Source organism: Cervus canadensis, chromosome 31 (assembly GCF_019320065.1).
Source record: "Cervus canadensis isolate Bull #8, Minnesota chromosome 31, ASM1932006v1, whole genome shotgun sequence".
NCBI classification, from domain to species: domain Eukaryota; kingdom Metazoa; phylum Chordata; class Mammalia; order Artiodactyla; family Cervidae; genus Cervus; species Cervus canadensis.
The window spans coordinates 31020131-31046722 of NC_057416.1; the positions used below are offsets into that span (position 1 = coordinate 31020131).

At 50.6% G+C, this 26592-nt stretch overlaps 1 protein-coding gene across 1 annotated transcript; it reads left to right on the forward strand.

Annotated features, from left to right (window-relative positions):
- Window positions 1-665: 665 nt before the first annotated feature.
- On the forward strand, window positions 666-23456 carry EIF4EBP1 (eukaryotic translation initiation factor 4E binding protein 1). Its single transcript, XM_043454447.1, has 3 exons — window positions 666-861; window positions 20520-20699; window positions 22984-23456. The coding sequence occupies exons 1-3, from the start codon at window positions 717-719 to the stop codon at window positions 23013-23015; spliced, it is 357 nt and encodes a 118-aa protein (XP_043310382.1). The 5' UTR covers window positions 666-716; the 3' UTR covers window positions 23016-23456.
- The last annotated feature ends 3136 nt before the right edge of the window (window positions 23457-26592 follow it).

A 26592-nucleotide genomic window follows, 5' to 3' on the forward strand; every position in this document is an offset into this window, starting at 1 on the left:
AGCCTCCCCGCAACACCCACCTCACTGAGGTCCAACCCTTCCTCGCCCCACCTCGCTCCAAGGTTAGCTCTCGGTCAACTAACTGGGTGGTTGGTCCCTGGGAACTTCTCCCCACCCTCGGGCAAAAGAATGTGTGTTCTTCGCCATTTCTTCCACCCCTGCCACAAGACGGATGTTCAACCAGTTGATGGATGACCTACCGACCAACGCCCACCTTCTGGTCTGAGGAACTAGAACGCGGTACAGGGGCGGACTGAAGGGGCCCTTCCGCTGAGGTCCCAGTGTTGAAACTAGCCAGGGTGGGCTAGGATCCCCGCACAGCCCGAGATGCGCCCCCGACCCAGCAGCAACGCATTAATCCGGGCAAGCTCGCGACCACCACCCCCATTCGACCAGTCCCTGCCGAGTGTCAACGGGGACCCGAAAGGACTAGGAGCGTGCCTGCGAGGGATCTGGAAGGCACTCAGGCCGGGCGCAGTTTCCGGCCTCCCTGGAGCGGGCGCTTGCGCTGGGGGCGAAGAGCCAGCGCTGGGGGCGAGGAGCGCCGGAGCCGGCAGCCCCGGGGAGAGGTAGCCTGCGAGGCGGCGGGGCGGGAACTACAAATCCCAAGGGTCGTCTGCCCGAGCGGCGGAAGGGGCGGTCTCGGGCGGGGCGGAGCGAAGCCCGAGGGGCTCTAGGGCCACGCCCCGGCTGCGGGCTCAGCGCGCGGGGAGACCATGTCCGGAGGCAGCAGCTGCAGCCAGACCCCGAGCCGGGCCATCCCCACCACTCGGAGGGTGGTCCTCGCTGACGGCGTGCAGCTGCCCCCCGGGGACTACAGCACCACTCCCGGCGGCACGCTCTTCAGCACCACCCCCGGAGGTAGGCGCGGGCTCTGGGAGGGGGATGGCCCCCTGCGCCCTGGCTCTGGGTGCGGGCGGTGGGGAGTCCGGATTCGACAGGAGCGGGGAGTGCTCGGGAGCCGCCAGCTGGACGGGGCGACCGAGTTCCGGGGCGCGATGACTGGGAAGAACGGAACGGGGCATCAGGGAGGCAGTAAGAGTCCGGGAGGTGGCCGCAGGGAGCGAGCATGGGGGTCGCCTGCGATCGCCAGCCCTCGGGCGCGAAGTCCAGTGACGCGTCTGCCAATGCCAGGAGTTTCCTTCTTTCTGGAAGGGACACCTGACTTCCCCGATCGTCGACCGACGCACAAACAAACGCACGCTTCCAAGACCGCCACATGCTGAGGCCTGCTGCCCCTTGTGGGTGTTGGGGGCAGTTCTGAGGCTGAATAGGGTGGGATCGGGGTGGGCCACGCACCACGGGAGAGGTTTTGTGGGATGAGATGTTGGGATCAATGACCCTCGCAGAACCCTTCTTCCTTCCCGAGGCCCCCCACCCCACCAGACCCCCAGCCCCGGCTTTGGGCGGAGGGTGCTCGCCTGCTTCTGCGGCGCGCCTCGGCGGCACGGGGAGCAGATGGTTCTTTCAGGCGCGCGGCGGTTCTGCGAGCAGGGACCTGGGGCCTCGAGCCGTGCTATGCAGAAAAACACGTTCTTCTGTCCGGGGGGTGGGGGGGGGAGGGAGGGAGGGAACCGTGTGACCTCCGGGAGCGTGGATGAGGAAGAGGAAGCTGAGCTGGCGCGGGTGGGGGCCCGCTTCGCGCTGCCCTCGGGAGCCTGGCATTCGCTCCCAGCTCCGGAGCCCGGGTGCTGATGAAACCTGCCCGCGCGTTTGCGTGATGAAATCCCGGAGCTCGCCGCTTCCCTCCCTCCCTCGTGCCGTCCTCACCCGCTCCTGCCCGTCTCCCCTTCCCTTTACGCCCTCTGCCCCTGCTGCTTCCCAAACTACTCGAGAAAAGCGCCGCACATTCTGGCGTCCCGGCTGGGACGCACGCGCGCGGGCGGGGCTGCCTGCCTCGTCGCCTGGCAGCGTCGGGGGCCACTTGCTGCTTTTCTCAGGCAGCTGCCCCACCCCCGGCGAGCACAGCCAGATCCGAGGCCCTGATTTTGTTTGACTCAAAACATACAGCGTGCGAGCTGTTAGCCAGCTGAGTGGTTCTTGGACTGCGGGCCGCCTTTTTCTATGGAACGCTGCACCGAGGCCCCCAAGCACGTGCCCACGGTCCAATCTAACACCCGATTTCCCAAACTGAACAGGACACAGCCGCCAAGCGCAGAGGGGGGAAAATGCCACCGCGTCTATTAAAAATGATCCCAGGGAAATCTCCCAGTGACTCTTGTGTCTCTCTTGAGTCTGATTCTCTTTCCATGCTGGGCCTTATGTAGTCCGTGCTACTCCACTTTTTCTGGGCTATGCTGTGTCTACCGGGACCTTTCCGGACAGTTTCACTGGGTCCCCTCCAGTGAAGGTGTGAGCCGCTGCTTCATCTGTTCAGGGTGGGCACTGACTCAGGCCTGAAGGCTTAGGTGGCCCTATTTTGCACCTTTGTTGCTAGATGGGGTGGATCAGCTTGGAAGCAACAGCCGGGGGTGATGTTTATGGGAAACTCGCTTCCACTTCTCCTTTTGCACTGGTAAATTGCGGTTTGGGGCAGACCTCAGCCAGTCTCCCTCCTTTTGAAGATGTTCATTTGAGAGAGGGACAAGGGGCTTCTGCATCAGTGTGACAGTTTCTGAGGCCAACTGGAAGGAAGATAGCAGTGCCAGGAGCCTAGGGAGTGACCAGCCTAGAGACCAGTGGGGAGACGCAGCTCACAGTCCATAACCCAGAGAATCCAGGCTTGCCTCTGCACAACCAAGGCATGGAGTCTTCCTCCAAAGCCCACTTTAACACAACCCTTTTGCCTGCAGAGGGGCTTGACCTAGTGAGTAAAGATCATTCCTGGCCCCCTTCTGCTTCCGTCTAGAGTGCTGTTTCTCAGTCTTCCAGGGGGCACATGAATTACTTGGGGACCACATCTAATTCTGTAGGTTAGAGGTAGGACCTAAGATTGCACATTTCTAACTAACTCCTAGTGACTGGTGTAAGGACTACTCTCTGAGCTCTCAGGAATTGGTGGAATGTGACAGCCCTCACCAGTTTCTCCTCTGCGGTCTGACAAAAAAAGTGATGCATCTATCCAGGTAAACTTCTCCTGAGGTTGGGTCTGGCATCTGTTCTTTATTTATTTATTTGTTTTTTTGGCATCTGTCTTTAAACCAGAGTCTGAAGAGCCAGGCTCTCGGCAGAGTCTGTGTGGTTGGATAGTGTCAGAAGCTACTGGAGTAAAGTGTCCACTGGTCACTCTTGCTGGGAATGGCTCTGCAATGTGTGCCCCGGGGCAAAATAAGAGCAGATGACTTGAGCCATCTCCAATCCTCTGACTCCAGTTTGCTTTCCATGCTCATTAACCCTACACGGGCTGAGCCACTGATCTGAAGTTAGATGTCTGGAGAACTGAAGAGAAATTTACTTAAGAGAGTGTCCCTGATGAACACTCAAGCTTGTGGAATCTTATGGTTTTGTTTTGTTTTTTTCCAATTTTATTGAAGTATAATGGATTGACAGTGTGTTCATTTCTACTGTACAGCAGAATGACTCAGTTATATATTCTTTTTCATATTCTTTTCCATTAGGGTTTTGTGGGTTTTTTTTTCCTTTTTTGGTTGTGCCATGCTTCTTGCAGGATCTTAGTTTCCTGACGAGTGACTGAGCCTGTGCCCCTTGCCTTGGAAGCGTGGAGTCCTAGCCACTGGACCACTAGGGAAGTCCCTTCATTGGGGTTTATCACAGGACACTGAATATAGTTCCCTGCGCTATACAGGAGAACCTTGTTGTCTATCCATTCTGTATATAATAGTTTGCATCTGCTAATCCCAAACTCCCAACCCTTACCTTCCCCACCCCAACCCCTTTCCTTTGGCAGCAAGTCTGTTCTCTGTATCTGTGGAGTCTTAAAAGTCTTAAGTAACACCATAAACCACCAGAACCTTTGAGTGGGTCAGAACCCTTCATCCACCCTTCCCCCACCAACCTCTACATTCCCAGTTCTTTACTGGATGTTTGACCCCAAAGCTATAGGAGTTGTTGCTTGGGTGGTAGTCGTCCCTAAGCCCTGGATCTGGATAAGGTTAATCAGGGGTAAGCAGCTAGGACTGCAGGTGTTACTGGCACTCTGTTTGGTTAGACAAACAAAGCCTGCGCCCAGGAAGCTTACCTTGGGGCAGCTCCCGGGTCTGGCCCTGGAACAGAGAGTGCCGGGAAGAGGATAGGGTAGGCTGGGCACTGAAGCCGGAGCGTGGCCAGTGTCCCCAGGCCTCAGTCACACTGCCTCTTTATTACAGGTCAAGAGAACTTGACATTGACATTAAGGCAAGGAGGGAACTATAATGGGCCTCTTTTTATACTGACTCGAGCTTCCTTTTAAAGCGTTTAGAACATTCCATACTATGTGCTTCATTAAAGACTGGCAGAGACCCTGGTGTAGAGAACCCATAGCCTTTCTGATCTTACGGCCATCGCATTGGAAGACAAAGTGTGACCTCGAGGGCTTCCATTGCAAGCTAGAAAGATGAACACACCCGAAATAGAATTATAAGCATCGGAGTTGTATCTGAAGTAATTAGACAGACACTTACCCCACCCCTTAAAACTTGCATGATATTAAGTGAGACTTGCCCACTCCAAGTAGCCAGCGTGGTTGGCCTTACAGTCTAACAATGTAGACACAGCTGTTGGATATGAATTGCTTTCAGACCTTACTTTTTTTTTCCCCAGTATCCTCAAGGGTGGCAGGGCCTCATTATTTGATAAAGAGATTTGTTTGTTTTTATCCTGAAAGAACAAAAAAGTCCTTCATTACCAAATTTAGAGAAAGGGCCAGAAGGATGGTGCCATATTGACTGTTGGTATAAAGTAGTGAGGCATTTGCTTATCAGGGTCTTTATTTGATGTCGATTTAGGAAAAGGCAGCATTATTGAAAAGAGGATTGCTTCCCAGGGTGAAATGAATGAAAAATGTTCATTTGTGCACATAGCTTCTTGATTCTTGAACGAAAAACATGTTATGTTCTCGTTTTACTGAGATCCATGCCAATGTTCTTCCTCTTTTGTGATTCACAACAATGATTCACATGTCTTTCTTTACATATTTGTTCCCTAGATTAGACAGGAAGTTCTTTCAGAGATGGCTTACTCATCTTTGTAGTGCAGCCAGCCACATCAGATATCTAAAAGGTGAGGGGTGAAAAACTCCTGTGATGAGAGTATTCTCAGGGTGACCTAATATCTCTACTACTAGGCCTGGGTCTGGGCTGGCTTAATAAGAATGTTTAAATTTTCTTTTCTGTCCTCTTAGTTACAAGTATAACTGTTTATCTTGGAATGTCCCAGAAGCAGAAGCTAACTTTCTCTGAACTTTCCCACTTATCCCAGTATTATTCCAAGTTATTATGAAGCAGACTGTGGAAGGAAGTGACTTTTTATACTGAACTAGTCAGTGTTGGGGCGTAGGTCTCAGACACTGGGATTCATGGTCTTCATTTACTTGTTTGTGGCCAGTATTGCTGACTCAGCAGAAATAGGTGACATCTGCCCATGGCATTTGGATGCTTAGGACATGGGCCTTGTAATCCATTGCCTATGCCCATGAGGGTTCACAGGGAGAGCTCAGATACTAGACCCAGAGATCTAGTCTTGATGAGAAGGGCTGTATCAGCTAGCTACTGCTGTGTAACAAGCAATCCCCAGATTTAGTAACTTCAACCACCACAACAACAATCTGTTATTTCTCTTCATTCTTTGGGTAAATTAGGTATTTTTTGATCATCTTGCCTGAGCCCACTCATCTGGCTGCATACAGTTGGCCGTTGGACTGGAAGTTTCAAGATGGTCTTAGTCACCTGTCTGAGTATTGCTGGGGACAGCTGGAAGGTTGGGCTCTCTCTCTGTCCTCATGGCCTCACACCATTCAGAATATGAGTTATTTACATGGCAGCTTCCAAGACCTCTTAGGCCTTTATTCAGAAGTCATAGTATGTCACTTATACAGTATTCTGTCTGTCAGAGCAAGCTGCAAGGCTAGCCCAGATTCAAGAATGGAAATGACTCCTTTGAATGTGCGTAAACAAGGATAGGAGGGTTTATGTGCACCATGCTTTGAGACGATGTTCAACAAGGACCAAGCCTCAAAGAACAGTCCTTTGAGGGGATTTAACTGCTTGTCCTGCTGACTGGCCAACAGAGCGAGGGCCAGATGTTGATGTTCAGTCACTCAGTCGTGTCCAACTCTGCGACTGCAGCACGCCAGGACTTCATGTCCTTCGCCATCTCCGGGAGCTTGCTCAAACTCATGTCCATTGAGTCAGTGATGCCATCCAACCATCGTGTCCTCTGTCGTCCCCTTCCCCTTCTGCCTTCAGTCTTTCCCAGCATCAGGGTCTTTTCCAATGAGTTGGCGCTTCACATCAGATGGCCAAAGTATTGGAGCTTCAGCTTCAGCATCAGTCCTTCCAATAAACATTGAGGATTGATTTCCTTTAGGACTGACTGGTTTGTCCAAGGGACTTTCAAGAGTCTTCTCCAACACCACAGTACAAAAGCATCAATTCTTCAGTATTCGGCCTTCTTAATAGTCTAACTCTCACATCCACACATGACTACTGGAAAAATCATAGCTTTGACTAGACGGACCTTTGTCGGCAAAGTTAATGTCTCTGCTTTTTAATAGGCTGTCTAGGTTGGTCATAGCTTTTCTTCCAAGGAGCAAGCATCTTTTAACTTCATCGCTGCAGTCACTACCATCTGCAGTGATTTTGGAGCCCAAGAAAATAAAGCCTCTCACTGTTTCCATTGTTTCCCATCTATTTGCTGTGAAGCGATGGGACAGGATGCCATGATTCTTCGTTTTTTGAATGTTGAGTTTTAAGCCAACTTTTTCACTCTCCTCTTTCACCTTCATCAAGAGGCTCTTTAGTTCCTCTTCGCTTTCTGCCATTAAGGGTGATGTCATCTGCATGTCTGAGGTTATTGATATTTCTCCCAGCAATCTTGATTCCAGCTTGTGCTTTTTTTTTTTTCCAGCTTGTGCTTTATCCAGCCAGGTGTAGGAGACAGGAATCACGAGCCTGTGTGTTTATTGACTGTTGGTTTAAGAACAGAGGATGCCTTCCTGAAAACATTGAGTCATGGATCCCATGTCCTGCTTTCAAGCCCTTCAGTTCAGCTCCACAAAACAAAACACACAGGTGGACACGGTGCCAGGGCGCTGGGCCACATATTCACCTGGTGTCACGCGTACTCCTACTAACTGCCGCCCAGCCTACCTCCTGTTTCCCCTTCAAATGGCCAGGCTTCAGGTACTGGCCCCCTCTGGCCAGCACTTGCCTTTGAACAGCCTTGATTTTCTGGAGTACTGGCAAGAGGCAGGTGTCTGAGCCCAGGGGTCCAGTAGGTGAGTGGGAGGGAGACTACTGCTGGTGGCGGCCGCAGAACTGGGTCTCTTGCCTTAAGGAGTGTGAATGGGTTTCTGTCTTCGCTCTTCTGAACCAAAGGGGACAGTGGGCCTGTGCGGATTTGCTAGATCTCCTGCAACCAAATCCACAGACCGGGTAGTTTAAACAACAGAAATTTATATTCTTCTTGGTCTGGAAGCCCAAGATCCAAGTGTGGACGGGTTGGTTTCTGCTGAGGCCCCCTCCGTGGCTTGCAGAGGCTGCCTCCTGCTGCCCCTTTATCGAGGTAGTGGTCGTGGTCCTTCTGTGGAAAGGCTCTCTCTTACAAAGACACCGGAACATTGTTTTAGGGCTCCACCCTAACGGCCTCCTTTTCACATAATGGCCTGGTTAAGAGGCCTTATCTCCAAATACAGTTACACTGAGGTACCAGGAGTTGGGGCTTCAGCATGTGAATTTGGGGGCATGCCATTCACCCAAAAAAACAGGACTCCTTCACTTTCCAGCAGCAAGGGGGTATATTTCAGAAGGGCACTCACTGTTGGTAGTGAATTTCAGGGGCAGCCTCACCTGGCTCATAGGGAAAGGGGAGGAGGTTGGCCAGCCTCAGAAGTCGTTCAGCTGTTTTGTCCTGTCTCCCTTCTGCTTAATTTTCAAGTCAGCCTGCCTGTTCCCTTGTGGGACCACTGACTGATGGCCCCTTTGTTACGCCAGGGCCTTCATAAGACCCCTAAAGGGTCTTTGGGGGGTGGATTTTTTTTTTAATGTTTATTTATCTGGTTATGGCAGGTCTTGGTTGCAAGATCTAGTTCCCTGACCAGGTATGGAACCCGGGTCCCCTGCATTGGGAGCCTGGAGTCTTAGCCACTGGACCATCGGGGAAGTCCGGAGATTGTCGGGGTCTTGGTTCTCCCCGCAGAGCTGGCTGGGTGGGAGGGGAAGAGCAGTGGGAGTGAGCGAGCTCTTCTTCCTTACCCAGCTACCCCCCGCCACCCGCCTCGGCCAGTCAGCTGTGCTTGCCAAGCAGACCGTCCTGCAAGAAACGGCCGGGCACTGCTGCTGAGCTGAGCGTACGCTCTTTCCAATGGGTTTCTCCCAGGCGCCTGGCCCACGTCCCAGCACAGGCGTTCAGCCCTCTGCCTGACCCTGTTATGAAATGCTCTCCCGCCCCTGGAAGGGGAACAGCAGTTCTAGGAATTCCTGCTTGTACTCTTGCCGGCCTCACGTCCTCGGCCCCTGGGAGGCGTGTTCCTGCCAGCAGAGGCCCGGGAAGAAAGCGGGACCAGCGTCTCAACTTACAGGAGCCGCATCCAGCTGCCTTTGGGCCCCCGGGGCTGGACCGCAGGGAGACGGAGGAGGAATGTAGGAGGCCTCCCTCCCAGGGAACATCCTGTCCTCAAACAGGCAGAAGAGGAGGCAGAAGTCTGAGGACCCTGTGGCTTCCCCTTGGCCGGTGCTGGCTGGCGCAGGGGCCCGGGCTGCCTGGCTCATTGTAAACAGAGGCTGGTCTTTAGGGTGGGAGGCGAGACAGGCTGGGTCTATCTTGGGATGGCTGCAAGGGGCCGGCCTTTCTGCACCTCAGTTTCCTGCCTGTGAGTTCAGGATAAGGTGTCTCCCTCGTGGGGGTCCAGGGGGCACGGAGACCTAGCAGATCAGGCTGTGGCAGGCAGGGCTCACGTGGTGCTGTGATTGTCACAACGTAACACTCCTGTGAGGCTCGGGTTTTATCCTCACGCTCCTCTCAGAGCTGAGGAGTGAAGCTGGGACTCGGAAGTGAGGGCTGGTGCAAAAGTCGCATCCACTTTTGAGCCCAGAACTGCTGCCTCCCGGCCCCAAGCTAGGTGCACCACTTTCAGCTTAAAAGCACCTGCCCACAAGGGGATCCTAAAAATAAATGGTTGGTATCAGAGCTGGAACACACGCAAGAGATTATCTCTAAAGCCTGACCTAGGGTTGGGGCTTTAAAAATAGTTTGAATGAGCCCAGAACAAGCCCTTGTTTACAGGCGAGGAAACCAGACCCCGGGGCATGTGTGCCTTGCTTTATGCATTCAAGCAAGCTGTCCTCATCCCTAAAGCCTGCCTGAAGAAAAAATACAACTCTTGCATTTGGTGCATACCTGGAGTGTAAAGTCCCAGATGACACTGGTTACCGAACATGCCACAGCTCATGGTGGTGCTTGAAGCCTGTTTCTCTGGACCAAAACAGGAGGGAGAATGCCCTTACCCTCCCCCCTAGCCCACCCCCTTCTCTCCAAGTCTCTTTTCAGGGTTCTTACCTCCCCTCTGATTTATCCCAGCTCTTTTTTTCTTTTTCTACCTCCATATAACTGAAGTCACACTGGTCGTGGCAATACCGAGGACTTGCTTGTTTAGGGCTGACTTTGAGCCACTATGCTGACCCACGCGGTGACCCTGGGACGCTTGAACTGCCATCATCACCATCACCCCCATTCTTCAGGGGAAGAGATCGAGGCACGAGGACTTCTCTGGTGGGCCAGCGATCAAGAATTTCCAGTGGAGGGGACGTGGATCCGAACCCTGGTTGGGAAACTAAGATCCCACACTTCGAGGGGCAGCTAAGCTCACATGCGACAACTACTGAGCCCTCATGCTTCACCTAAGACCCAACGCAGCCAATAAATAAATAAAAGAGAAAGAAAAGAAGTCGGGGCAGAGAAACATGGAGGAATAATGCCCAGAGTGGATAGAACCAACAAGTGGGAGAGCTGGGTCTCTAACCACTAGGCTGTAATAAGAACAGCGGGCATTCACACCCCACCCCCCATCATGTTGTGCCAACCCTCCTCTCTCCATAGCTGGGAACTCTGGCAGCCAGCTGCACTCAGGGTGGTGCATTCACATGGGCTTCCAGTTAGAAGACAGCGTCAGCTATTCTCTACATGTAGTTCAGGACGCACCCTTGAACTCAGAACTCAGTAGGATGTCAGCTACACAAATGGTTGGAAGGGTGGGGGGCAAATTTCACCTCTCTTCTGCCCCCGCCCTGTGGGAGGCAGGTTCTGGATTCCCTGGCTCTGCACCTGTAGTCCCTCCCGTCTGAATCATCTGAGTACCACCCCCCACTCTGGATCAGTGCAGAATTGGGGTGACAAGGATGCTTCCATGGCTTGGGTTAAGAGTCAGGGGGCTTGGATTCCCTGTTGCCGGTGGTACACACAGGGTAGACTTCTCCCTGATCTTCTGTGGTCCCCATCTATGTCTCTAGACTCCACACACTTGTTTCCAGGTCTTTCTCCGACTAAGTGTGTATCTGAGATCAGAGGCTGTTCCTGTATCTAATGGTCCCTTCTATTTGTCACATCTGGCCTGTGTGGTCCAGAGGGGTTCAGTGAAGGACTATATGACCCAGCACCCCTACTCTCAGGGCGTGTGATCGAGCAAAGTTGGCAGTTGTATGGGTGGGTGTTAATGCTTGTCCCGATCCTTGAATACAGTTCCTGGAGTTACAGTCTAGCGTGGACAGGGCTGGTGCACATGGCCTGGAGATGCTAGAGGGGTGAGCTCACCACTCTTTCCCCAGCCCAGCAGAGAGCCTTCTGGACATGGGGAGTCTGTCTTGTTCCATCTATGGCAGTTTTAACTTGACTTACTAGGAAAGGAGATTCTGATCCTATATCCTTATTTATTTGTTTGCTTACTACCTCTGTATCTTTATTACATGTCAAAGAGTCAGACACGACTGAGCAACTAACACACAGATCCTTGTATTTTTTTATTTTAAAAATATTCAAAAAAAATATTCAGTATAAAAGGTATATTCCTTGCTTTAATCCTTATCTCACCCCCAGAGATAAGTAAACAAAAAATACAGTTCTGTGATTTTTTTTTTTTTTTTGTGGCCAGTGTGGTAGTGGTTTAGTCATTCAGTCGTGTCCAACTCATCGTGACCCCGTGGACTGTAGCTTGACAGGCTCCTCTGTCCGTGGAATTTTCCAGGCAAGAATACTGGAGTAAGTTGCTATTTCCTTCTCCAGGAGGTCTTCCCAACCCAGGGATCAAATCCAGGTTTCCTACATTGCAGGTGGGTTCTTTGCCAACTGAGCCACAAGGGAAGCCCAGACAGCGTACACTTTCTTTCTTCCAAATAGTACCTGCACAGCATTGCACTGTAGGTCTGATCCACAATTTATTTAACCTGTCCCTTAGTTCTTTTTTTAAAGTCAAAGTTGTGTGTGTGTGTGTGTGTGTATGCTCAGTCGTGACCGACTCTTTGTGACCCCATGGACTGCAGCCTGCCAGGCCTCCCTTTCCTTCACCATCTCCCGGAGCTTGCTCAAACTCATGTCCATTGAGTCGGTGATGTCATCTAACTATCTCGTCCTCTGTCGTCCCCTTCTTCACCTACCTTCAATCTTTCCCAGCATCAGGATCTTTTCCAATGAGTCAGTTCTTCGCATCAGGTGGTCAAAGTATCGCAGCTTCAGCATCAGTCCTTCCAATAAATATTCAGGATTGATTTCCTTTAGGATGGACTGGTTTGATCTTCTTGCAGTCCAAGAGACTGTTAAAAGTCTTCTCCAGATAGAGAATCTCTATACAGCCCACAAAAACAAGACTTGGAGCTGACTGTGGCTCAGATCATGAACTCCTTATTGCAAAATTCGGGCTTAAATTGAAGCGAGGAAAACCATTAGGCCATTCAGGTGTGACCTAAATCAAATCACTTAGGATTATACAGTGGAGGTGACAAATAGATTCAAGGGATTAGACAGGGTTCCTAAAGACCTATGAATGGAGATTTGTAACATTATACAGTGTAAAACATACTGCTCAGATATTATAGATCATACTACATTTAAAGTTGTTACAAAAAAAAAAATAAAGTTGTTACAAAATAATAGCTCTGTTTCCCAATGTTGCGCATTGTCACTTGTTTATTTCATACATAGTAATTCATACCTGTTAATCCTTTACCCCTACCTTGCCCCCCGTCCCTCTCTCCAATGGTCACCACAGGCTTGTTCTCCATTATCTGTGAGTCTATTTCTGTGTTGTTATATTCATTTGTTTGTTTTATTTTTAGATTCCACACATAAACAATTACAGAGTATTTGTCTTTCTCTCTGATTTGTTTCACTAAGCATAATACCTTCCAGGTCTATCCACATTGTTGCAAGTGGCAAATTTTCATTCTTTTTTTATGACTGAGTAGTATTCCATTGTGTACATGTATTTCGCATTTTCTTTATCCATTATCTGTTGATGGACACAGGTTGCTTCTATATTACGTATTGTTTTTAATACTGTGATTCTTGATGAGTCATGTAGATGTTAGTGATAGCATTCCCATTTTTTACAGCCTTTTTTTTTTAAAGTAGAATTATTAATTTTTTTAGTTTAAAATGTGCCCAGTACCCAAATCCTGAAATCATGGATCTCTGCTCAACAGTCTTGTTCAGTGCTAAATCGTGTCCGACTCTTTTCAACCCCATAGACTGCAGCACACTAGGCCTCCCTGTCCTTCACTGTTTCATGGAATTTGCCCAAGTTCGTGTCCATTGAATCAGTGATGCTATCCAACCATTTCATCCTCTGCCACCCTCTTTCTTCAATAGTCTGTAATATTCTCAATATTCTGCAATAACCTAAATGGGAAAAGAATTTGAAAAAGAAGAGGTACATGTGAATCACTTTGCTGTACATCTGAAACTAATACAATATGTTAATTAAATATAAAAGAAAAATTTTAAAAAGAAAAATGTAACTATAAAAAAATAACATGTGCTTAGTTTTCATTCAGGTAAGTCTTCCCACAACTGCCAGCCCCTCTTAAGTGCCTCTCAATATGGTTTCACAGTCAGACCCCTGCATTTCTCCATGCATTTTCCCTCTTTTCTGAGCACAGTTTGGCAACTCTGGACCTGCCACACAGCTGCAGGCATGGGATTCCCAGGAGCCTCCGGTCTTTCTCTGATTTTACTGACTCCATCCTCCTAGCACTTTATGCAGATGTCTCTGTTCTCCTTCTATTTGGTTAGTGTTTGACTGGGTATAAAACTAGGCCAAGATGACTTTTGTCCCAGAAAGTGAAGGCATTTGACCCACTATCTTCAGGTTTTCCGTGTAACCATTGAACATTTTGATAAGTTCTTACTCCCGATCCTTCTGAGCACCTTTCAACCCTTTCTGGAAGATTTCATGATTTACAATGAATCTTAAGCTAGTGGTTTTTTAATTCATTGCACTGGATAGTCAAGTAGTCTTTCAAGACTCATCTCTCTCAATTCAGCAAAAGTATCTTTTCTTTTCTTTTTTTTGTATTTAATTAATTCTTTTGATCTTTTAAGTAATTCTTTTGATTGAGTTCTCTTGTCTCTCTTTCTTGATTTCCTTTTATCCAGGATTTAGGTGCTGTCTCTAATTGGTTGTCTTTTTGTTTTCTGCTCCGTTTATTATTTAAGAGTGAGGAGTTGCTCAAGAGCTGGCTGGAAGCCCCTTGTGTGTTCCGGAGACTGATGGGCTCAATCTAGTGGCTAGTTGGGGTTTTTTCCATGTGAGGTAACCCCCTCCCAAAATCTGTCTCTGTAGGTCATTATCTTTGCTCTTTATTCGGAAGCAGAGGCACGCAGAGGGTATGAGGCCACCATTCAGGAGGTCAGCTCATTTTGCCTGCCTGGCTTCCTCCTGGGTGACAGGCAGGTGGCCCCTCTCCTTTTCTCAGCCCCCTTTTCCTTGATGCCTCTAATTCCCGACACTTCCTGGGTTCGACCCCGCTTGCTTGCTGTTACAACCTCGACCGCCACCTTCCTACCTTCACCTGTCCCCCTCTTCCTCCTGTTAGAACCATTCCTGGGACTTCCCTGGTGGTCCAGTGATTAAGACTGTGCTTCCACTGCAGGGAACCTGGGTTCCATCCCCTGGTTGGGGAACTAAGACCCCACATGCCACAGAGTAAGGCCCCCCTCAAAAAAAAGAAAAAAAAAGGAAAGGGGAAAAAAGAGCCATTTCTCCATTCACTTTCTGTCTTCATATATCGTGATGTGGAGAAGGCAATGGCACCCCACTCCAGTACTCTTACCTGGAAAATCCCATGGATGGAGGAGCCTGGTAGGCTGCAGTCCCTGGGGTTGTGAAGAGTCAGACATGACTGAGCGACTTCATTTCTCCTTTCACTTTCATGCATTGGAGAAGGAAATGGCAACCCACTCCTGTGTTCTTGCCTGGAGAATCCCAGGGACGGCGGAGCCTGGCGGGCTGCCGTCTATGGGGTCGCACAGAGTCGGACACGACTGAAGCGACTTAGCAGCAGCAGCAGCATATCATGATGTGGAGAACAGTCGGAGCCCTGTTGGCATCCAGGTGGGCGCAGGCGCTTCTGTTTCTTGTTCTTGGTGTTTTGTATGACTTGTGAGAGAAGCAGGAGGAAGAACCGTCTTGGCTCTGCCACCTGGAAGCTGTCTAGATCCTCAAAAGCTCTCGTTTATAGATGCCTTGTGGAGGGGGCTTTCCCTTGCACGGACAGGAAGTGGGTCCTCAGCTAAAGAGTGTTTTGGGGGGGCCGCCTGGTGTGACACCCATGCGCCCCAGAGGACCACAGCAGAGCAACACCCCCAGCCGCCGCTGTTGAGCCTCACAGGGTCCTCAGCATCCCCGCTGGTCCCCACTTCCTGTCCCCGTGTGCAGACCAGGTCCCAGCTCCGGGACTGCGCTGCAGCCGCGTCAGCCAGGGGTTCCCATTTTCGACAATACAGGACTGTGTGTGTTTTGTTAGGTTTGCCTCATCTGTGGAGGCTTAGGGAATTTCCAGATCACTGGCCACGGAGGTGGATCCCATGAAGGCTTATTAGAAGAAAGAGTTAAAAAGCCAAAGCAGTTCCATCTCCAGCTCCTATTCCTCACAGGCCCCAAATTAGCCAGTCAGTGGTGACTCTGTCTCCTCCCAGACTCCGTGCCTCATCAGCTGACTTTCTGGACACCACTGTTTACCCCATTGTCTACCCCCCACACAACACCCTCCCTCCCCGGCTGAATTACTCTGATGGTGGGTTATCTTTTTTTTTTTTTTAATATATATTATTTATTGGGCTGTGCTGGGTCTTAGTTGTGGCATGCAGGATCTTTCCATTGCAGCATATGGGATCTAGTTCCCCGAGGAGGGATCGAACCCCAGCTCCCTGCGCTCAGAGTTCAGTCTTATTTAGTCACTGGACCACCGGGGAAGTCCAGGGGTGGGTGTTGAAGGTGCTACCCCTACCAGCATTTAGATTATGGATTTTATTAGCTCAAATGAGGATTTTTATTTTTAAATAAGTGCCCTAGCCATAGGATAGAGGGTGCAGAGGCCATTTCTTTTTCTCTTTTAAGTGTAATTACTGATTCTTAAAATACCGGGGGCCACTTCAGAGTATGTACCCCAAAGAATTGAAAGGAGAGTATCAAGATATTTGCACAGGATGTTCCTAGCAGCATGATTCACAATGACCAAAAGGTGAATGTAACCTGAATGTCTGTGAGTAAACAAAATTGGTATATCCATACAATGGAGTGTTGTTGTTTAGTCGCTAAGTCATATCCGACTCTTGTGACCCCATGGACTGTAGCCCGCCAGGCTCCTCTGTCCATGGGATTTCCCAAGCAAGAATACTGGAGTGGGTTGCCATTTCCTTCTCTAGGGGATCTTCTCTACCCAGGGGCTGAACTCGAGTCTCCTGCATTGGCAGGCAGATTCTTTACCCTTGAGCCACCGGGGAAGCCCACGATGGAATATTATTCAGCTTTAAATGGAAGGAAATTCCCACAGAGTCCAACCATGTAGATGAACCTTGAGAACATTATGCTAAGTGAAACAAGCCAACTGCAAGAAGACAAATTCTATAAGATTCCATTTACATGAGATACCTAGAGCAGTCCAGGCTTCCTGGTGGCTCAGATGGTAAAGAATCTGTCTGCAATGCAGGAGACCCAAATTTGATCCCTGGGTCAGGAGGATCCCCTGGAGAAGGAAACGGCAACCCACTCCAGTATATCTTGCCCAGAGAATTCCATGGACAGAAGAGCCTGGCAGGCTACAGTTCATGGGGTCGACAAGAGCTGGACACAACTGAACGGCTACCACGCAACAGGGCAGTCCAACTCAGACAGAAGCAGCGCGGTGGTTGCCCCCGGCTGGGGGAGCGGGGATTGTTTCCTGGATGGAGTTTTAGTTTGGCAGGATGAAAACCGGCCTGGAGATGAGTTGTATGACAGTGTGGGTGTCCTTAAAACAACTCAGCTGTGCATTTAAGATGACTTCAGATGCTAAGTTTTATGCTATTTCTGTTTTACCACACTTGTTAAAAAAACAAACAAAACCAAACCACTGGGGGCTCGTGACCTTTAAAGAACCTCAGAAGCTGCTGACCTCCAAGTTCTTTTTTGAGACGATTGAATCTCTAGCTCTCAGATTCAGCTCGGATGGGGTTGGTCGCTCTACTCCGTGGTGAACAAACAAACAAAAAAACCCAAGGTGGTATTAGGAGTTTGGGATCAGCCGATACAAATTTGTGTATATAAAAGAGATAAAACAGGGAACTCCTGTTAGGACTGTGCTTTCACTGCCAAGGGCCCCGTGTTCCATCCCTGATTAGGGAACTTAGACCCCACAAGCTGTGCGGTGCAGCCAACATAAAACAGGCAAAAGTCCTACTGTAGAACACAAGGAGCTATTTTCAATAGCCTGTAATAAACCATAATGGGAAAAAAATGTGAGGCATATGATTTATATTCAGAAATACATGTATTACTGAATCACTCTGCTGGACACCAGAATCTAACACAGTATGGTAGGTCAACTATACTTCAATAAAAATAAGTAAAATTTTTTAAAATGCCAAGGTGATGGGTGGGAAGGAGATAAGGGGGTAAGGTGCCCAGGCCATGAGGACTAAGAAACAAGAGAAAAATGGGCCCATCTCTGAAGCCAGAATGCCCTCTGTCCAGAGAGGGCACTGTGGTTCTCCATTTGGAGCCCACTGGGCGTGTTGGCACACAGCCCTTCATGTTAGAGGTGAGGAAACCGCCCTTACAGGTGAGGCCCAAATGGGGGAGGGCCACAGGGCCACCCGGCTGGTTGGGAAAAGCGATAGTCGCTCAGTCGCTCTTTGCCACGCCATGGACTGTAACCCACCAGGCTCCACTGTCCATGGGATTCTCCAGGCAAGAATGCCGGAGTGGGTTGCCATGTTCTTCTCCAGGGGATGTTCCCGACCCAGGGACCCAACTCGGGTCTCCTGCATCGCAGGGGGGTTCTTTACCATCTGAGGCACCAGGGAGGGCTGGTTGGTAGCAGGGCCTAAAGTACATCCCCAAGTCTGTGTCCTTTGCTGTCCACCCCTCCCCCTTAGAAACGTGAGCTCTGAACTGCAGTTCTCCTGGTGATGAGGGGCAGGGCTGTCAACCTCAGCATTACTTGCCCCAAACGAGGAGAGCGAGCCCGGGTGGCCGCCTGGCCAGGCCGAGGTCAGACCAGGCCAATGTGAGCAAGGAGGCAAAGTTCATCCTTGGGTCTCTCTCACCACCCTCTGCTCTTCAGCATCCCGGGTCCTCCTCGGCACCGGGAGCCCAATCTTAACTCACATCAGAGCTCAGAGATGCAAGCTGGTCCCTTTCCTGTCTCGGGGGTTAGTAGACAGGCAGTGCTCAACCTCGAGAAACGGATGTCAGCTATTGGAATGTCGCTCAGCAGAGCCCTTAAGTGAGGGACATATTTCAGAGCTATTGATGAGGATGGGCTTTCCTGGAGTCCTTGCGTCCTGGTTTCTAAACTGAGGCCATTCACTATCCACCTACAGTCTTCATTTTTTAATTGATATATAATTGATTGTGTTAGTTTCAGGTATTTCAGTTCAGTTCAGTCCAGTCGATCAGTCGTGTCCGACTCTTTGTGACCCCATGGACTGCAGCACGCCAGGCCTCCCTGTCCATCACCAACTCCTGGAGTTTACTCAAACTTATGTTCATTGAGTCGGTGATGCCACCGAACCATCTCATCCTCTGTTGTCCCCTTCTCCTCCCACCTTCAATCTTTCCCAGGATCAGGGTCTTTTCCAATGAGTCAGTTCTTCGCATCAGGTGGCCAAAATATTGGAGTTTCAGCTTCAGCATTAGTCCTTCCAGTGAATATTCAGGACTGAATATAAGTTTCAGGTATACTGCAGAGTAATTCGCAGAAGGCAATGGCACCCCACTCCAGTACACTTGCCGGGAAAATCCCATGGATAGGGGAGCCTGGTAGGCTGTAGTCCATGGGGTCGCTGGAGTCAGACACGACTGAGCGACTTCACTTTCACTTTTCACTTTCATGCAGTGGAGAAGGAAATGGCAACCCACTCCAGTGTTCTTGCCTGGAGAATCTCAGGGATGGGGGAGCCTGGTGGGCTGCTGTCTATGGGGTCGCATAGAGTCGGACACGACTGAAGCGACTTAGCAGCAGCAGAGTAATTCAATTATACATATGTATAAATCTATTGTTTTTCAGATTCTCGATCCCCTGGAGGAGGAAATGGCAACCCACTCCAGTATTCTTGCCTGGAAAATCATTCTTGCTACAGTTCATGGGGTCAGAAGAGTCGGAAAGGACTTAGCGACTAAGCAACAACTGTAGGTTATTATAAGACATTAAGTATAGCTCTTACTGTACAGTTGGTCCTGGCTGGTTATCTGTTTTATATATAGGAGTGAGTATGTGTTAATCCCAAACTCCTCATTATCTCTCCCCCTCTTCTGCAGTCTTTATCATACTTTGCATTCTACTTGTACGTATATTTAATATTTCTCTTTGTATCACCTCTCCTTTAAAATTTATCGTTTTTTATTTTTTTGGCCGAGCCCCATAGCTCGTGGGACCTTTCGTTCCCCTACCGGGGATTGAACCCACACCCCCTGGGCAGTGAAACCTCAGAGACCTAATCACTGGACTGCCAGGGAATTCCCTAGCTTTTATTATGTATATTATGTGATATATAACATGTACCATTACCATATTCAATTACATCCTGTTGTATATATTAAAAGGAAGTTTGCTATCACAGCTATATATGGAAAACCAGAGTCACTTGCCATAAATAGAAGTAGCTATAAAAAGAAACATAAGGACAAGAAGACAGTTTTAGATTCTAGCTAGACGCCTCTGCCTGCTGAAGGCTGAGCCTGGGGCCTGCTCCTTGTGGAGAAGGGAGCCACTAGCGAATGTTCTGGAGGGGTTATGTTACTCGGACCACAGCGGGGCTGCAGAGATGATCAGGATTTAGACAGGGGCCCAAGAGGAGTCACCTTCTCACTCTTCACTGTTATTTGTGAATCAGCGGGCCTCCTCCCTGGCTCCTGTGCTTGAGAACACACTCCTTTATTTAAGGAGCCCTCATAGGAGGGCTCCTGGGAGGCTTAAGGTCAGTGAATAATTCTATGAGACGTGGTCCCTCACCCTGGGGTGATGCTTGAGAAAGGACAGTGAAAATTAAAGGAATGGCCAAGTGGAAACCGTGAAGTCGGTGACACATGAACAGAGGATGGGTAACCGGGCGTTGGGTGGAGCAGGGGCGTCTCCAGGGAGCTGGACCGAGCAAAGAGAGCGTGGTGGGTCTGGGGGTGCTCCGTGTCACTCCCACAAAGTCCAGACAGGAGGAGTTCTCACGTTTAACTGGTGGAGAGTGATTGGGGGGGGGTGCGGGTGCTGAAGTCACTTACTTTTCTGTTTGCTCCTTTGTCAAATGGAGTTAAAAGATTCTGGATATTCCCCAAGGGTGTGTAAGGACAGAATTGAAAAACACATAAAAAACCCACTTTGGGGACTTCTCTGGGGATCCTGTGGTTAAGACTCCACCTTCCAATGCAGGGGGCAGGGATGGGTTGCATCCTCGGTCAGGGTCAGGGAATTAACCACATGCCACTGGTAGGGTGCGGCCAAAAATTAAAAAAACAACAACAGCACAAGACTTTCTCCGCGGAGCACCCGCCGACCCCCGGGGAGATGGGGCGGTTCGGCGACAGCAGAGTCCCGGGCTGCAGGCGGGCAGTGAGTGAGCCTCACACCTCTGCCCGGGCTTTTGCAGGAAAGCCTGCTGCCTCTGCTGGAGCCGGGCCTCAGGGGGAAAAGTCAGGCCAGGGGCTTCTCCGTGGCTTTATCCGTGTCCCCGCCCCCTTGCAGGTACCAGGATCATCTATGACCGGAAGTTCCTGATGGAGTGTCGGAACTCACCTGTGACCAAGACGCCCCCACGGGACCTGCCCACCATTCCCGGGGTCACTAGCCCTACAGGCGATGAGCCCCCCACGGAAGCCAGCCAGAATCACCTGCGCAGCAGCCCCGAGGACAAGCCGGTGGGCGGTGAGTGGCCGGGCTCGGCTGGACTCTCCCACCAGGAAGGCGAAGAGCGGGCGTAGGGGTGGGGGTGGGTGTTCCAGGGAGCACGGCAATGCTCCTGCCCATGGAGCAGTCCAGAGGGTGGAGGAAGGGTCTGGGGTGCCGCACTTTCATCGGAACCCACTTTCCTCAGCAAAGGGGCCCAGGAACCCCAGGCAAGGCCATTCAGCCTCATCAGTTAGTCTCATTAGAGGGGAACTTGTTTGAAAGGAGATTGCATCCAGGAAGCTCCTTTGATAAGCCCTTGGATAACCTTTATACAATTGTCCCTGAGGCATATCCGTGTGTCTGCAGCAACTTGGAACACACCCAGGATGTTTTTGTGCAGGAAGCTGCTTATCAAAAGCACAGAGTCCTCGCCCTCTAGGAAATTACAGGTCTGCAGGATCAGAAAGGCGTCAGGGACGTCAGGTGTCCTAGTGGATCCTGGAGGTGGTGGAAACGGTGCAACCAGCTGTTTCTGTAGTGGACAAGGGGAGGCCGGGTCCTTCCTGGTGTCCAGTCCCCACCCTCATCCCCACATCCCCTGTCAATCAGAGCAGCCACCCCTGCAGAGGTGCTTGAATACCATCTCCAAGCATCAGGGACCGGCTGGCCGGAGCACCTGAGCTCTTGCTATGGGAGGAGGGAGCATAAGCACTGGCAGAGCCTGGAAGCCGCTGACCTTTCACCCGAAGGCAGTAACAGAGCCCAGACAGGAAGCAGCTGGGCCCTCGAGCTTGGCTGGCCCTGCTGACAGTGTGGAACCCAGCTCCCTGGGGCCTGCAGGCTGTGGTTCACCAGGACCTCAGGAGCCCCACCTCCCAGAGCGGGCCACACTTGCTTTCAGACTTGGAGAGCCATGGACAAAAGAGAGGCAGACATGGACCCACAGAGCCCAGCAGGAAGGACGGTCCGGGCAGTGAGGTTCCCTGCCCTATGATAAGAGATGGACAGAGCTTCCCTAGTGGCTCAGCGGTAGAGAACGTGCCCGCCAATGCAGGACACACAGGTTTGATCCGTGGCCTGAGAGGATCCCACATGCCTCGGAGCAAGTAAGCCCAGGCACCCCCAACAAGCCTGTGCTCTAGAGCCCAGGAACCGCAACTAATGCCCCCACATGCTTCAGCTCCTGAAGCCCGTGTGCAGAGCCGCAACAAGAGAAGCCGCTGCAGTGAGAAGCCTGAGCTCTGCAACTAGGGAAAGTACCAGCAGCAGCACAGACCCAGCACAGCCAAAAATAAATAATTACTATTTTTTAAAAGGATAGACAGAAGGATGGATAGAGTCGTGTGGTTGGTCCTCCACTCCCCTTTTGCCTTAAACCAAAGACTGGTAGTTGAGGATGGAAGCTGTCAATACAACAGTGGCTCGGTCACCGCAACCTGAAGGCTGTCCACCGCCTGCACTTGCATTCCGTCTCCCCTCCTGGTGTCTTGAGCTGGTCTGGCCTATAACAAAGGCTCTGACCCCACCATGGCAGTCTCATAGTCCACACGGTTGTTGGGATGGGGTGGGCTGAAGGAGGAGGCATGTGGTTTTCCATGTTGCTTCACTGGATATAAGAAGCCAAGGCCCCTGCCCTTGGACACGCATATTTGTGTCAACATAACCAGAAGTCAAGGGCGGTTGTTCCCCCGTGGGGGTCAGAGCAGGCCTCTTGCCTTCCAGAACCTTGGAGCAGCCTTGGCCAGGAGGTCAGGCACAAGGCAGTTGCATTAAAAAGGAAAACAAGCTGCCGCTGCATGAATTACTTGGAAATTTTACTGGTAAGAGTTGGCCGAGGGCAGCAAGCAACTGAATTCCCCAAAGAGCTGCTGTATTGCAGGGTCAGGCTCTTCTCTGGGGAATCGGGTGTAGGCAGAGGAGGTTAGGGTACCATGTCCTAACCCAGAAGTTGGGACATGTGCTGAGAAAGGTTTTTGTGTTTTAAGGAGTATATGTCTGTGAAATTGTATTTATTTCAAATCACAAGGAGCCATTCATTCTTCTTAAAGAAAAGAGAAGTGATCCAGAAGATAGGGCTGGCAGCTGTCCGGTGGGGAGATGTGGTCTCTGCTCAGGGATTGGGGGAGCAACACTGCTGGATGCGTGTCTCAGGAATTCCTGGGCCTGCCCTCTGTCCGCTGTCTTCTGCAGCACGCCCCTGGCCCCTGCTCTCCCTGTTGGAATGACAGAACGGGAAACAACAGCTCTTTGCAGACTCTAGAAGGTTCAGCCGTGCCACGTGCCCATGGCTTACCCAGTCCTCTGCTCCCTCTCTCCCCAGGTGAAGAGTCACAGTTTGAGATGGACATTTAAAGGGCCAGCCATCGGAGTGAGCCATGCCTTCGGGCCCCAGCAGCCCCTCTTGGGAGAAGTCACACCAGCCAGGCCTTATGCAAGCAACCATCCTGGGCAGGCGGTAGGCGTGGGGCCGGCCACCCCAGCCCCCTGCTCCCTCACTCAGGGCCCCTGCTCCCCCTTCTTCTTCGTGGACACCAGCACATACCTCCGTGTGCCTCCAACCCTGCAGGAGCTAGCACCTGGAGGGCAGTGACCTCGGGCGCATCCCGCAGCCCATGGCCGGCAAGTGGACACGGAGGAGGCCTTCTGAACGGTCCTCCGGCTCTCCCGGTCCCCTCCTCTCGGGGAGCACCCACGCCCCCCCCCCACCTCCTTAGATTGGTGTGTGGGGAAAGCTCCCCACCCCCTCCCTTCCCGAGAAAGGAAATAAAAGCCACCTTCGCCCTAGGGCCAAGAGTTGGCCCCTGTCTGAGCTCTTTTCAACTCTGTATGGATGGCTAATGCTTCTCAAGCACTTCCTGTTAGCCTCTCAAATTGATGGTCGCACGGACCCTTGTGGGGGGTGGTGAGTGGAACGGGGTTACCCTCGTGGTGCAGCTCCCACCCTGCAAGCATCAAAGGCCTGACCCCTGGTGTTTGTCAAATGTCCCTTGTGTGACTACCAGCGGGGCACAGACCCCTGAAGAAACTCCCTGCCTTGGGGATTTTATTGAAATGTAAGATTTGCCCATCAGAAAAGGTAGCATGAAAGAGACTGGATAGGAATTGGTTTCCAGCAAGTGGTCCACATAGGGGAGGCTCCATGGAGCCGATGCTACAGCTGGGTCCTGAGAATACCTGGTCGAGGGGAGGCCAGGGCCCAGGTGGCCAAGGGCAGGTGGTCCTGGAGAAAAAGGCTGTACAAAGACGGGGCGTCAAGTTGCCTGCTTTGGCCAGAGCAGGCAGTTTGTGAGGGTGGGGGTGCCTTTTATAAATGACAGAGGGGTTCAGACTTCTAAGGGCCTCAAGTGCCAGGCAGAGGGGCCCCACTGAGAAGCAGCAGGTGCATCTCATATATAGGGTGTGCTGAAGGGCAGATGGCCCTTGACCAAGAGGCCGTGGCCGACCAAGGGGCCATGCCAACCCGGAGCTCACCAGTTCTGGACTCAGAGTACTTACAGCCTGCTGTTTGGGGAGCAGAAGGCCTTAGTGGCTGAGTCCCATGCCTGTTCTTTTTCTCTATAGTTGAGTTGGAGTCTCCTCCCCTCCCTGGACTGCGAGGGCAGCTGGAATCCTTGTGCCTGGTGACAGAGTGTGGGAGGATCCAGGGCAGGTTGACTGCAGGTCTGCATGTATTTTTCCTATCAGCATGTACTTTTCCTATGGATAGGAAGTAGAGGGGCCACCACCAGAGCAAAGACAACAACTAAAGCCCCAGCTTGGGGACTTCCCTGGTGGTCCAGTGGTTAAGACTCTGCAGTGCCAATTCAGGGGGCAGGAGTTCAAGCCCTGATCAGGGAACTAAGATCCCACATTGCTGCATGGCAGGGCCAAAATAAAAAAACATTAAAAAAAATAAAACCAACCCAACAACAAATAAAGCCCCAACTAGGATCAAACTAGAGGTTGGCACAACCTTCCCCTAAAAGCCTCTTACTCTCTCCCCTTCTGACATCCAACCCGAGGCCTTGCTCACAAGTCCAGTCCCCTTCTTGGGCCCACATCTCAGTGTCCAAGGGTAAAAAATTGGCGTCTCCGACAATAAGAGATTTGTTCACATGTTGTGAGCCTTTCCCATTGAACAGAAGTATCTCCTCCGGAAAACCCAGGTATTTCTTGAGCATCGCCCTGGCTGGGTTGCTGTGGAGTGGCAAAGGTCTGTGACACAGTCTGGTCCTCAGAAAAATCTTGTGGGGGAGATAAAGCTCCCGTGGTCCAATTTAACATCCATGGGGATATTCTGAGAAACCTTCACAGTTGGGCCTGCCCTCCTCAGGCATCTGATTTTGTAGTTAGGGAAAACCCAGTGACAACTGTGGGGCAGAGGCCACACGCTATGAACCAGGAAAGGACAAGGAACTGCTTTAAGCTACGGTGTGTGTTTCCCAAGGATCTTTCGACTTGATCTGGAGACAAGAGGTGCTCTGAGTGGAAGAGGATACCCAGAAATGTCTTAAAGCATTCTTTGCAGGATTGGCCGTTGCGTGGAAGCTCTGTCAATGCCCCGGCATTCCTGTGTGGTCAGACCAGAGACCTCCCTGACTTTCTGCACCTCACCAAGTGATTAGAGACAGCACCTTTCCCATGTCCACTGCCCTGGGGCATCCTCTTCATTCATCTAGAAAATACAACTGTTTTGACATTCTTCCGTCTAACATGCTCTCTTGGTGCCCCCTGTACCTAGGTCATCCACCATCCGGGAAAGCCCTCCCTACATCAAAACCCTACCTGTCCAGCGAAGTCTCCCTTCTTCCTGAAATTTAGTTCCTAACCCATGGCATTGACACAGCTTCCACGCATCAGCCAATCCTCTAAGTAATGACAAAATCAGTGCTTTGCATTTCAGAACTTAGCATGTACAGCCCTCCCTGACTCCCCTAAGCAGAGGACTGTGCCCCTTGCTTCAGGGCAATTCATCTTGAGTGGAACAGACAGCACCCCAATGACGGGCAATAGACACCTCAGTTTCTGGAATTAACTAGAAAAAAGCCTCCCTCTCTGCAGCCAATTAAATGCATGTGAAAAGGTAAGGAAACTGCAGATTAACTGGGGAGAAGTACGGCCCTTACAGATTAGGTTCTCTCTTTTTTGTTTTTTTTTTTAGATTAGGTTCTCTTGATGTACACATTCCAAAGAGTAGATTTGAATGTGTCCTGCGCAGAGGAAGCCCCCTGGCCAAAGTGGAGGTGCAGCCGTCCAGAAGTCAGAGGACAGGGAAACAGTTTATTTATTTCTTGGATGAGGTAAATCTAAGTAATTTATTAAAATATGCTTTTAATAACAAATATAAAATAAAAATATCTTTATCTTGAAAGTTTTCATATTTTAAATAACAGTTCATTTCTCCAGAAAAAAAAAAAGTCTAGGAAAGGCCAGGAAACTGAAAAGCAGGACAAAACAAAAAAATCCAAAGCCCCCAGAAATATGCGTGTTAAATTTCTTGACTGGTAATTGTGAGTTAAAAGTTATGTGCAGAGAGACAGTTCTAAAAGGAAGACTTTGAGCTGCTATTTTTGTTTCTTATTCTATCTAAGGTTCTGAAGCGGCATGTTTTAGTTTCCAGTTGCTGTGTTTGACTCTGTGCTGCCTCCTGCTGGAAGGCTTTGTTAAAACAAGGGGCCATTCCTCTCCAAGTGACTCCATTCCATTCCCTTAGGTGAAAAGCCAAGAGTGGTTCAGTTCAGTTCAGTCCAGTCGCTCAGTCGTGTCTGACTCTTTGTGACCCCATGGACTGCAGCACGCCAGGCCTCCCTGTCCATCACCAACTCCCAGAGCTTACTCAAACTCATGTCCGTTGAATCGGTACCAAGAGTGGTGCCTGTGTTCAAACTCCTGGTCCCTCCTCCCTAACCTGGGAGAAGCAAGTGATAGTCACTCAGTCACGACCCCATGG

Excerpts from the sequence above, each read along its gene's own strand:
- EIF4EBP1 (XM_043454447.1), top strand. The coding sequence starts at position 717 with ATGTCCGGAGGCAGCAGCTGCAGCCAGACCCCGAGCCGGGCCATCCCC. Across the intron at positions 862-20,519 it reads CTTCAGCACCACCCCCGGAG|GTACCAGGATCATCTATGAC; the intron begins GTAGGCGCGGGC and ends GCCCCCTTGCAG. Across the intron at positions 20,700-22,983 it reads CGAGGACAAGCCGGTGGGCG|GTGAAGAGTCACAGTTTGAG; the intron begins GTGAGTGGCCGG and ends CTCTCTCCCCAG.